At 41.0% G+C, this 13698-nt stretch overlaps 1 protein-coding gene across 1 annotated transcript in view; it reads right to left on the reverse strand.

The window, feature by feature from the left end:
- Positions 1-13698, reverse strand: part of dync2h1 (dynein cytoplasmic 2 heavy chain 1) — a 130862-nt gene that overhangs the window by 51186 nt on the left and 65978 nt on the right. Inside the window, exons 74-76 of the mRNA XM_080025000.1 lie at positions 9537-9671; positions 8647-8790; positions 4627-4716 (exon numbers count right to left, since the gene is read on the reverse strand). Of these exons, the coding sequence (XP_079881126.1) occupies positions 4627-4716; positions 8647-8790; positions 9537-9671 (369 nt within the window). The remainder of the gene's footprint in view (positions 1-4626; positions 4717-8646; positions 8791-9536; positions 9672-13698) is intronic.

Below are 13698 nucleotides of genomic sequence, written 5' to 3' on the forward strand. Positions count from 1 at the left end.
GTGAAGATGTCAGATAAATTGTGTCTGAACGGGTTTTTTTTTTTTAAACCAAAAACTGGAAAACTGTCACGTTTTCACCGTGTAAAGTGCCCCAAAGAAAGTCATGCTAGAACACAAAGTGTTAGCATCTTTTCCAGACAAGGTAAATACACAAACCTATTCCCATTGTATGATATGCAGCTTAGGGGCACTTTACACGACACGGTGCAAACGCGGAAAAATTCCCGCGGTTGCACTATATCATTTACAGGAAAACAGCAAACGCAGGCATGAAACCGCAGGTTTTTGAGATCACCTCCCAGGGAGGATTTTTTGGAAAACTTAACGGTTTTGGTTTCCTGTAAACACCGAAACCATTTCCCCTGATAACGCTGACGTCACGGCTCCACCCTCACACATGCGTAGTCTATAACATTTGCTGTCAAAATACCCACAACACAAGCGAGTTATAAAGTTAGAAGACAACATGAACGGTGTCTCCACGGCACCATCACTGTGATCAGCGGAGAGTGATGTGCAGGGCTAAAATATAGGCTAACACTCGCCAATGTAGTCCAAGCGATTACCGCAGTAGGTTATTGAGACCACCCGCCACTTTGGCTGGGGAAAGATTTGTGCTCTGCCTGTTTTTCTAGCTAAATAAACGTGTGTCACTTCTATATGCCAGGGACACGGCTCTCTCTACATTAAAAACACTATCAGTGTGCAGCGGTTAAGTTAGGCTACTGTTCAACAAAAGGAGCATTAAGGCTTCACAGTAAAAGCATTTCACTGGCTAAACATTAATAGCATTTCACTGGACACACGTGAGTTGACTTTTATTTTGAAGTACGCCTAAAGGCCAGGACACACCAGTCCGACACGTTCCGACTACCCAAAAACTGGGGCCTATCCGAAAACTTTTTTTTGCATAGGAAATTTCCTTTCCTATCGAGATGAACCGGAAGTACTCGGCGGATAGGTGATCCGAATTCTCCAAATGCTTAGGAAAGGCATAGGAAAGGAGCCTCGATTCATCCTTTAACCCTCCTTTAGCATAGGTTACTCCTGACCAACCTATGCTAAAGGAAAGGAGATAGTGGTATCCCATAATCCTTTACGGCGGCAAGATTTAAAGCAACAGGCCACCGCCGGAGTTTACCGACTCTACACGAATACGAACGAGAGGTAAAACAGAAGAGAGGAGAGGAGAAGAGAGGAAGATTTAACTCGGCTAAAACAAAATACCCCCCCCCCCCCACACACACACAAACACAGGCTAAAGATAATAAAGAACTCATAAAAGACCAACATCATAATAGTTATTTTCGTAGCACATAATTTACACCATAAGAAAATAAAATACCAACTTCACATTTAATGAAGTTACTGGGGGCAGTTCATTTCAACATCAACACAAGTGTAGCCTCTTTTTATTCCACATGTGAATTGGGATATATGGGAGTGATTCTCACTCTGTTGGCGACAACCTGATTAAAATCAATATGAAAAGAACGCATGGATCAAACGAGCGCTTGTTGTGGTCAATTTTCGGAGAATAGGCTATAGTGTAGTTTCACGCTAGTGACTCACGTCAGCAATACTCGCCGTCGCGCAATGACGTCGGTTAGGAAAAGTGGAGTCGAATTCATTTGAAACAGCGCTGTCCTTTCCTATGTTCGATAGGAAGCACCTTTCATCTCTCCTTAACCCCGATGACGTGTAGGGGTTAAGGCATAGGAAAGGAGGCTTATAGGTTAGGAGATTGGACTTTTTGGATAGGCCCCTGGAGTCGCCGTTTCAGGAAGCTCCAGTCTTTCCGTCGCGGCCAAAAAACACACCGAGACGACTGCTTATTTTCCGTACGCTCTGTCTCCACAACAGCAGGCGGCGCTAATCTGTATTGTAGCCCGAAAAAATACGAAAGCCGGAAATGATGGGACAGATCTCTAGAGCATAAACATAGATAGAAATACGTATTTATATTTATGGACCATAAGAGCACAATTTTTAGCAGCGAGTGTCGAGCATGGTGTCGAGCAGTCAACAAGGGTTGATGGTAAATGGTAAATGGTAAATGGACTTGTATAGCGCTATATCTCCGTTTATCACAGACTCAAAGCGCTTTACATTGTTTTTTGTACACATTCACCCAGTCACACACACATTCATACACCGATAGCAGCAGCTACCACGCAGGGTAGGCTTAGCACTAGGGTGCTAAGCTAACTAAGCTAACTATTGGGAGCAATTCGGGGTTCAGTGTCTTGCCCAGGGACACTTCGACATGTGGCGGGGAGACGGGGGATCGAACCTCCGACCCCGCACACCAGAGGCGAACTCCCTACCCACTTCGCCACTGCCGCCCCAAATGCATGTGAGTACTCGCAAAACGAAACGAACAAACACATTAAAACGATGGCTAGCTGTTGTTAGCTGTTTGTGCTACCCGCCTCACTTCCGGGCTTCACTGATTCGCTAGCCCTCCACCAATCAAATTGCTCCAAATGAAAGACGGTCGGCCGCCGATTGAACATGTTCAATCGGCGCAAAACAAGCCCGACGACCTCTACGTCTGCCGACGTCACGGCACACACCAAACAGATTTGTGTCCCGACTCCCTACCGACACTACGACGGCGATTATCTGGCCGGTGTGTCCTGGCCTTAGCAGGAAGGTATCCGCTCACGAAGCCCCTTCACTATCAGCAAGTCTTCTGTTTTTACGAGTTCAATGCGGTGAAATAAGAGGACAGAAAGCTTGTCTTTTACAATAGTTGTAACCCCAAGCTTACACCAACCGCTTTATGAACGTTAGTGGCATTAATTTTCGGTTACAGTAAGGTTTTATGCATCAAATTGTACCGGAAGAGCTATCTACTAGGCTGTGTCACCGCTGACTATTGGCTTGGCATGGCTGCTACACTGCTACTACAGCGATTTCGGCCCGTTTCCTCTGAAAACATGTGTACGGGTGAAGATGTCAGATAAATTGTGTCTGAACGGGGTTTTTTTTTAAACCAAAAACTGGAAAACTGTCACGTTTTCACCGTGTAAAGTGCCCCTTAGTCTGCCTAACCAAAGTGCTTGTAAAGGGTTCCTGCACACTGACAGTGACAGCAAAAGCCCCCAAGGGTTCAAGAACAGTTCTTGAAGTGCCAACTGCCAGTGTAATTCTGAACTACACTGGCAGTTGTAGCCTTCCTACAAACTTTCTCTTTTTGCCTGTCTTCCTTTCTTCTATATCTGCAGGTCGAGTTTAATGGGGAAGAAAAGAAACAGCCACTTATCAAGATGCAAGAAATGAGGTTAACTAATCCAGCATCTGGTTACAACTGAACAAATGTAAAATAATTACTAAAATAATTCTACCTATTCCAAATCTTCAGAAAACCTTCATGGCACATCTCTACCTGTAGCCTAATAGTCTGTAGATATTGTAATTTTTATTATATAAAGTTTGGTTTATATTGTATATTTAAGCTATAGTGTGTCATTTTCATATGGATTAAAGTCGATTATATTCAATCTTTCAAATATAAAACATCTCATCCTAAATCAAATGGCATATGTTTAAAAGGTATACATCCATAAGAAAAAGATAAATAAAAAACAATCTTTTCTCATGGGAGGTTCAACAATCAATACTTGGTAGAGATTCTTTATTACAGCTTTGGTGTGTTTAGCCATGTTCAGTCAATACCTTATTAAGCTGAATAAATTGAGTTTATAGTGGAATGTAACACAAAAACAGAATATGATCAGTGCCCACCACTGCCATAAACAAATACAGATATTCCAAAAACACTGAGTGGTTTTTCCAAAGATCATGAATTTTGCTAATCTTAATTCCCTTCTCCTCTCAAATGATTCTTCTCTTTTTTTCTCCCATTATGCTTTCCTCATTTGTTGTCCTCTCTCACTCTTTATCCACCGTTATCTTTTCATTGGACTCTTTCTCCCTCCTCTCCTCTCCTCTCCCCCTTGAGGGTGTTGACAGGAGCGCTGATAATGTAGTCCAATGTTTCCTCTCTGATAATAATTGGGCTGCAGCTCTGTTCGGTGTGTGTGTGTGCTTGTGTGTGTGTGGTTGATAGCCTATAGACCTGGTCACCATATAACAGCAATCCCTGATTCTTCCACTACCATAAAAGCAACACACGCACACACACACACACACACACACACACACACACACACACACACACACACACACACACACACACACACACACACACAAAAAGACAAATAAATTACATTTACCAATCACTGCCCGATCGATGCAATAATTGCTCTGTTGGTTAATAGTTGAGACTTCATTGCCATGTTACGATAGTTGCAGAGGTTTGACTGTATGTGTGAATGTATGGGTTTATATTATTGTGCATTTGGTCTAAATGTTATACATCCAAAATAACAAAGATTTAATTGTATCTGCTAAAAACAAACCAACCTTGTTACAAAATATTTAAGCTAATACTTTTATCCTGTCAGCTTAAACTTGCATTTTGATATAATTTGAATAACTTATCTGAAGCTGGGCCTAACTTACTGTCATTACCCACTTATCAGCTATACATAAATCAATGGAGTGATGTCAGGAATTTCTAGAGATACTCAAAAACAATTTATTCGATTTCTGCATTACCTTGAAAAGTGACCGGCAGACGTACTCATACACCATATTCTTCAAACTGGCCTCCAAAGCAGCAATCCTGGCTTCGGTATTATCCACTTCCTAAAATGCACAAATGCAATTACATAAATGCCAATAATCAGACAGGGAAAAGGATAAAAAGTGAAGTGGCAATTGGCATAGTGAGATGAGGTATGAGGGATATACTCAAAAAAACATTTTTTTCAGTCTTAATCAATTTTACACAGCAAAAGTTTCTCTGTGTTAATGATCTTGATATTCTAGCTAATATGTGCTAGGTGTGTGAGCAGCCATGAAATTGAAAACGTTAGCTGTGCTTGTATTCAGAAGTGTTCTCTCTTTCTGTAACACCAGGGTAACCTGAATGTGTGAGGGACATAGATTAGACCTGTATCCTCCTTATTTTCCTTCAGACATGTCCACTGTGTTTTCTCTCTTATATACAAATGAAAACAGAGACATAAGACTTGAAGCACTACAGTGTTGGTGGAAGATGATTCCCCGTAAGTATCTTTTAAGCTAGGAAAGGACAGCAGTCAAACTGTCAGCGAATGCACAACAGTATCAAATAGAACCCTCCCTTAGATACACAAGGTTGAAATAGGAAGAGGAAGACAAATCCAGTAGTACAAGTGAAACAATAATTAGAGCTTGAGATTCAGACTCATACAGAGCATGTCAGATAAGTGGAAGGGGAAAAAAGAAACATATTCCAGATGGATTTCTCTCTTTCTGTCCTATTTCCCCTATTCAGCATGTCTGTCATTCTGTTTCTCCTGCCTGAATATCTGTTTAAGGTTTTTCTGCAAGCACTTATTCCTTGTAAAAACCTTGTGTTCCTTGTGTTAAGTACGAGCAAGTGAGCCAGTTGTGGATGTGTCAGAGCATAGTCTGTGTGTCTGCTAAGTCTGCTAATTGGTTTGTGTGTATTTGCGTGAGCAGATAGGGTCAGTGTGTTATGTTAGACACGAGAGGTTCAAAATTGTATTCCAGATCTGGAGTACCATCTGCAGCTCATGGCAAATTAAACTCTCTCATTCAACACAACAAACGACCAAGAGACACACAGGGAGCGAGAGGACACAAATCGAGTATTCTGACCACACTCACTGAATGTGTCCACAAGCCTACCTACCTATACACACACACATTAACATGTAACAGTGGTGACCAGCTGCTGCCTGGTGACATTCTTGGATGACAGCACTGGCTTTAACAACCCACAAAGGATTTGGGGAATTAGTGTTCAATCACTCAACCTTGCGTGCCTGCGTGTGTATGTGTACTCTGGGTTATCAGACAGTGGTTAGGTCTCAGATGGACAACAGCAGTGCGATAGACAGCCCATGATACTTTCCAGCTGCACAGGTCAGATTGATAGACACTCGCTGAAAACAAAAATGAGCTGAAATACATCAAGCTGGCCTAAACTGAAATATAAATATTTAAAAAATGATCTAATTTAAGTGATACAAGGCAAAACAGCGTTTTTATGGATTATATGATTTTATGTCTATATCTTGGGAAAATTAACGAATAACAATAACTTGCCACTGTTCCTCTAGATGCACAAGTAAATAAATACACACCATAGAAGAACGCAAACAAAGATCCATCAAGCTGCATTAGGTAAATTTCATACGTTATTGCATCGTCACAGTTTCATGCGTCATCTGAAAGGCGTTATAGCAGGGAACATCAGGATGAACACTGTTTTTATTTTCACTTTCAAAGCCAACCCCACCATCATGGATGGCTTTTTATTTGTATCCAGCCAATCCTAGAAAGAGAATTGTAATAGTTATAGTACATTACGGAGGGTAATGTTCTGGACTAACTCGTGCCTCGGAGCAGTTTCCAGGCAACCAGTGGAGACTCTTGGAAGTTACTGTGTCTGTCCAAGAACCACTCACAACCCCGTAAAATGGGTCATTTTACAGTTTTTTACGATTGCTAAACAGTGGGCACAACTGGAACGACAAGTGCAAAACTCTAACAACAGTATGCAGAGCAGCGGTTCATTCGGACCAAACTGTAGCTCGTTTTTCATTACTTAAACACAATTTTCAAAACTCTACACACCTATCTCATGGCTTAACCACAGCCTGCAAAACAATGTGGATTTCCAGCACTTTTTTCAAATGCTAACACACTGCTGCCACAACTGTAAACCACACATTCAAAAACAGAATGAATGCCTTTCAAATACTGCGGATTGCAATTTCAACTGAAACACTAAGATGTCTTGTTTTAGACTTGTTAGTGAACATACTGTATATACAGTATAAAGGGAAAGCTCAAAAATATATATTTTTTTGGAAATGGACCAAGGAAGACAGGTTGTTGGAGGGAGAAGAGTGGCAGTGAGAGTGTGGATGTGTTGAGGAAGACATAAGACATAGAGCTGTAATGTCTGATGAAATACAGTAAGGGCAACATTGATAGACCCTGTTGTGAATCATGGTCTCGCATTGAGAGAGGCAGGGTTGAGAGTGCAACCCAATCTGCAAAAATCTAAAGTTGTAATATGAATTTTCCAGGAAACAAACAGCTTAGAGTTGCCTTTCCTTACAGTAAATGACAACATTACAGGAATTGATTTCTGTATTACAATTATAGAATATTTACACAGATAAATACTACATTTGGAAATGTTTTCAATAAAATACACAAAATGTGTATCTATTGAAGCAAACTTCTGATTTTCATTTATTTTTGTTTTCCTAAAAAAACTGGTATGTTATAAAATAAACAATTACATGTGAAATAATTTCCCCCTTTCATCAAAGAAAATATTATGTAATTTGTGTGAAATAACTCAAATTATTAAAACTGTAAAGATTAAAAGTTTGTAATTTATGTATTGGGGTTTGATGCTAGTGTTTGTACTCTGAGCAGGTTCTGAGTGACAGTGTGTGTTATCTCAATGAGGCTGGTTCATAGTGTTTGCTGCACTGAACCTGTTTTGCAGGTGAAGTGAAGTGTTCAGCTCCAATGACTGTTGGTAGTGCAGACTGTAGTTAGAGTTTTGCACATTGAGCTACAGTTGTGCCCACTGTAGTTTAGCGATCGAAAAAAATAATTTTCACACTTTGCCTTTGTACAAATTAATCAAGATATAATGTATTTGTTGGGTGAGCTTTTGAGCTGTTTATATTTTACCGCAAGAAAGAGCCAGGCTAGTTGTTTCCCTATTTCCAGACTGTAGCCTTATGTATTTTACAAACACTTAAATTGTATCTTCAAACTATTCACCAGGAAGTGAATAAGTCTGTTTACCATTAATTTTATACATGCACAAACCGTGGTCCATTTCCATATAATAATCAGCTTGTATCACACTAAAACAAAATTAAATAATTAGGACTATGCATTATTACCATTCTATGCATTTGGGTTATAACCTCGCTTTTCAGTTCTTCTTTTTACCTTTTTTTTCTACAATTTGTCGTATTGGGAAAATCACTACAGTTTTCATCTTGGCCTAAAAACAAAGCCCATCTTAAATGAAGCTCTGCTGTTTGGCAACCTTTGCCCCTGGGTTAATATAAATGCATAGCCTCATGAGTGTGAGCTCTACAAACTCATAACTTGTGACAAAGTATTTTAGCAAATATGCAAACAGAAGCGCAGTAATGACACGTAATGCAGATTTAAGAGTAACATTGCCATTTTAGTCTGTCTTCAATAAAATGCAGGGAGAACAATTGGTCTCAACAGGTCTCAATTCAAAATGCCTCCCCCTACTGGGGAGCCAGCTAACATAGAGACTCAGCCAGATGTACTGTGTGCAGGAGGCTGATGTCAAGTTGTGTAACCTTTTATACCAAGCGACTGTCAAACTGCAGTGTGTGTCTGGCCGGTGTGTGCATATTAGCATTTTTGTTTATCATTTGAATGATTTATTCATTAGTCTAGTCTAGCTGCATGAAGTTGTTGGATTGATGTTCAAAGGAAAGATGTGCTGGATGGAAATGGAGGTTCTACACGAGTTGTATAATACACACTCACCTTTTTGGCCTGAAGAGCCCTTTGGAAGAGGCGCAGGAAAGCAGCAAGGCTGAAGCGGTACATGTTGTTGATCTTCGACAGGTCTGTGATAACAAAGTACATCTTGCTGGCGCTCTCTGCAAGAGGCAGGTAGGCATCCCGTTCCTAAAATAAAAAACAATGAGAAAAGGAGTGGGCAGAGAGAAAGGGGGATGAAAACAAGAATAAACCAAGAACCATTTCAAAAGGAACCACATATGTTTTAAAGAGTTAAGTAAATACCACCAATGGATGGATGGAAGGGAAAGAGGTTCATACTTGGGTGGATAAGGAGAAAAGTGGAATAATTTTTTTATTTCACTCAGGATGGAAGGAGACAGAACAAGAAATTAGGATAGACAGCATGAGGTGTGACAAGACATGAAATTTGATGAAAAAACAGGGAGGTGGGTATAACAAAGACAGAAACATTGGAGAGATGAATGAAAACAACCGTGAGAAAAGTATAAAAACGGTTCTGGTGTAACACTGCGCCCTGGAGGATGACCATGCAGTCCATTCACCATAGATTATAAGCACCTGTCAGTATCGTACTATGTAGCTCTCTATTTCTATCTTCCTCCCATTTCAGTACAACGGAAGAGTATAGCATTACACTACAGTGTAGTGGTAACACAGATTGTTAATTTGTATCTGCAACTGCCAGCATGTGAGCCATTAAGATCAATACAGCTTTCAAAAATGACACTACTTACAAAGTGCTGCATTGAGGTAGGCAGTAAACAATATGTTTTTAATTGTTCAGATTGTGTGTGTGTGTGTGTGTGTGTGTGTGTGTGTGTGTGTGTGTGTGTGTGTGTGTGTGTGTGTGTGTGTGTGTGTGTGTGTGTGTGTGTCCAGCTGTACAGTACCTGGTCCAGGGATGCCTGCAGCCTGTGTGATTCCAGTAGTGACTCCTGGATCAGGGCACTGCTAGCCTTGGTCTGGTTCAGACTGTCTATCAGCTCCCTGTTCTCCAGAATATTTCCCTGAGCTGTAGCCAGGGTCTGACACAGGAAATAGAGACAGACAGGTGGACAAACAAAAGATAAAGGCAGGGGTTAGACAGGGGCAAAAAGAGAGTATTTGATAATTACAGGAGAGGGAGTGGTGAGGGGATACAAAAGAAGGAAGAGATGCTGTCATGTTTCCTTCAAATGGCTGAAATAGAAGTCGCAGGAGAGAGAGTTGTTCTTTTAGAATTTGAAAGTTTCTTTTTAAGCTCTCACTGAGTGCAATGACACGCCCACTTCATCCTGTGGAATCTGTTCTCTGAAACGAGCTGATAAAATGTATTCAAATAAAATAGATGAGAAAGCATTGGAGCATGGAAATGTCGGGTCGAATATACTCGCACTATTCTAGAATAATTACATGTCTTGTACCGCTGAGCACTGACATCCTGCTCTTGGCACTATTTGTGTGTGTGTGTGTGTGTGTGTGTGTGTGTGTGTGCGTGTCCATATTTCCCTTTGATAGTGTGCACAAAAAACACCATCCACTGTGTGTTTTATTGTGAAAGGATATACAGTATGTTTTTGCCTGGGAGTACAGGGAGCACCATTAAGTGTTTGGACAGTAACCATCAGCTTGATGTTTTGGCTTCACTCTATCATTACATAGGATGTGAGATGAAACTTGCCTTCACATTTCTTTAAATTAAAGTGCATTACAGTTTTTTTCGATTGCTAACCCACAGTGGGCACAACTGTAGCTCAATATGCAAAACTCTAACTACAGTCTGCACTACCAACATTCACTGGAGCTGAACAGTTCACTTCACCTGCAAAACAGGTTCAGTGCAGCAAACACTATGAACCAGCCTCATTGAGATAACACACACTGTCACTCAGAACATGCTCAGAGTACAAACACTAGCATCAAACCCCAATACATAAATTACAAACTTTTAATCTTTACAGTTTTAATAATTTGAGTTATTTCACACAAATTACATAATATTTTCTTTGATGAAAGGGGGAAATTATTTCACATGTAATTGTTTATTTTATAACATACCAGTTTTTTTAGCAAAACAAAAATAAATGAAAATCAGAATTTTGCTTCAATAGATACACATTTTGTATATTGTATTGAAAACATTTCCAAATGTTGTATTTTTCTGTGTAAATATTCTATAATACAGAAATCAATTCCTGTAATGTTGTCATTTAATGTAAGGATGCAACTCTAAGCTGTTTGTTTGCTGGAAACTTCGTATTACAGATGCAACTTTCGATTTTTGCAGATTGGGTTGCACTCTCAACCCTGCCTCTCTCAATGAGAGACCATGATTCACAACAGGGTCTATCAGTGTAGCCCTTACTGTATTTCATACATATGGGTCTTCCTCCACACATCCACACTCTCACTGCCACTCTTCTCCCTCCAACAACCTGTCTTCATTGGTCCATTTCCCAAAAAAAATATATTTTTGAGCTTTCCCTTTATACTGTATATATGTTCACTAACAAGTCTAAAACAAGACATCTTAGTGTTTCAGTTGAAATTGCAATCTGCAGTGTTAGGCATCTATGTATGTTTTGAATGTGTGGCTTACAGTTGTGGCAGCAGTGTGTTAGCATTTGCAAAAAGTGCTGGAAAACCACAGTGTTGTGCAGGCTGTGGTTAAGCCATGAGATAGGTGTGTAGAGTTTTGAAAATTGTGTTTAAGCAATGAAAAACGAGCTACAGTTTGGTCCGAATTAACCGCTGCTCTGCATACTGTTGTTAGAGTTTTGCACATGTCGCTCCAGTTGTGCCCACTGTGGTTTAGCAATCAAAAAAAATGTAATAAGTTTAAAGAAATGTTATCCATACAAGTTAGGCATTTAACTCCAAACTCACAGTCAAAAAAATGTAACATTCGAAGGGAGACAATTTTGCATTGGTTGTGTTTTCCATCTTTTTGCAGGTAGGGGAGAACGGGGTAATTTGTCACATGGGTTGGATGTCACATTCGTTATATCTCGTCACCAGAGCGCGCTAGCTCTGAAATGTTGATATAAAAAAGGTCCAGAATTGGGATCAGAGGTCACATACATAGACTTCCTTGGAGGAAGACAGCTGCATTTCAGGTGAGAGGATGTTTTGTGTTTTTCATGTCAAATTCAAAATATTTTGCTTCTCAGTATTTTTCTTCTAGGCTTTTACACAATGGGTTTATAACAAAACACTTGTTACCCTCAGAAAGTGTGAAGGGTAAACTATAGTTTAGATTGTGGTTAGCAAGCTAATTAGTTGTCAGATGGTTGTTGACCTTGATGCTAGCAAGAAATTCAAGTTGGGGTTGGTCGTCAAATTTTTTGGGGGGTTGGTTGTCACATGTTATCTCAAGGCTGCAGCCAGAAAAGGAACCCAATAACGAAATAAATTGTCAAGCTGTATCCTCACTGACACCCCAGAGAAGGAAGGAATAGAGCAGGAAAAGGCAGCTAGCAAGCAAAAGAAAAAAGGGCAACAAAATCAAAACAACCCAGTGCATCCCAAACTAGACCAGCTGCCAAGGCTACAGAACGTTATGTAGGCCTATTTGTCAACTTGACAATGCAATTAAACATTCAAATTTGGTTCTGCCTCCTTGCCTTCTTTTTAAGATTTTTCCCATTAAGATAACATTGTGACAAACAACCCCATAGTGTGTGACAACCGACCCCTTGATGGGGTTGGTTGTCACAATGTGTCAGAGTGTCTTTGATGGTAAATTACTTCTTCATTACAATAAGTTGGAAAAAAAGAGAGACACACATTTCTAGCCAACACCTTACGCTTCAATTTAATGTAGGAATGGCTATTGACAGATGTTTTGGTGATGAGCAATTCTCACTAGAGTAAAAAGTGTGCCTACTTACCCCATTCTCCCCTACAGAGGAGACCTAGTTCTCAAACCACTAAAGGTGAGAACACACCGGGCGCGTTGGCGCTTTGGGCCAAAGCGACCAACGCGCCCGATCTGGCGCTTGGTCATTTTGTGTCAAAAATGGTTCAACGCGTCCAACCCTACGCAGCTAGTCTCCCCCCCGATATATTTATTCCCCTAATCAACCATGGCTGCGATCAGACCCGACCCGACACAACAGCGTTCATGTCCGCACAAAAACAACAACAACACGGCCAACAATTGTGCCAAAAGACAAATAAACAGCAAGTGAATGGAACAAATAGCCTTAAAACAGCATTGAAGATTCACGCCACTCGGAAATGAACACAAACAGCAAGGCAGCACCATGCCAAACACATTTACAGCAGCATTGTGCGCAGGGCAGTAGAAAATAAGGGCAAGTAGCCTACATTACCTGGCTGTGACGGGACCGTGGCTGGCGTAGATATAGGCATAAACACCGGTGCTTCGCTGTACTCGTTGTGAAAGTTCCCCGGACTTATGTTTGGGTTCATTATATGGAGGTGGTGGCCGCAAACAGCCGGGTGAGTTAGCTAACGCTATCCGACTGGTGCTAACTTGGTTTATCGGCTTAAGCACAGCCACACATCTTCACTGAATTAACCAGGAAGCCCATTCTCCTGGCTCACTTTCCCCACGTCTTCTACCCCGAGCGGCTTCATATCACCAGCCAGCCGCAAATACATTTCCTACTCGGTGGTGTTTCTCAGCCTCTGTGTTGTCCTCCCACCGAGCCGATGTCTGTGACGTCGGGTCAAGCTCACCGCTGATTGGCCAACGCGGCTAAACGTCACGCAACGGAGCGTTGAAAGTTCAATTTTTTCATCTTTTTTCATGGCACGTTGACGCTTTGCTGGCGCGTTGACGCTTTGGTAACGCTTCCAAAGCGCCCAAAGCGCCGCTTTGCCGTGGCCAACGGATCCTCGCGCCTAAACCAATGGTTCCCAATGCAAAAATAGGATTTTTCAACGCCGCCACCACACCCAACGCGCCCGGTGTGTTCTCACCTTAAAGGCACATAAAGGTCCCATCTACATATGCTTTGATTCACCATAACGTTCTAAAACAGCTTCTCATTGTTTAAGGTTAAAATGTCCACAAATAAACCTGGCACTAAAAGTATAGTTATTAAC

This window comes from Ammodytes marinus (genome assembly GCF_949987685.1).
Source record: "Ammodytes marinus genome assembly, chromosome: 3".
NCBI lineage: Eukaryota > Metazoa > Chordata > Actinopteri > Uranoscopiformes > Ammodytidae > Ammodytes > Ammodytes marinus.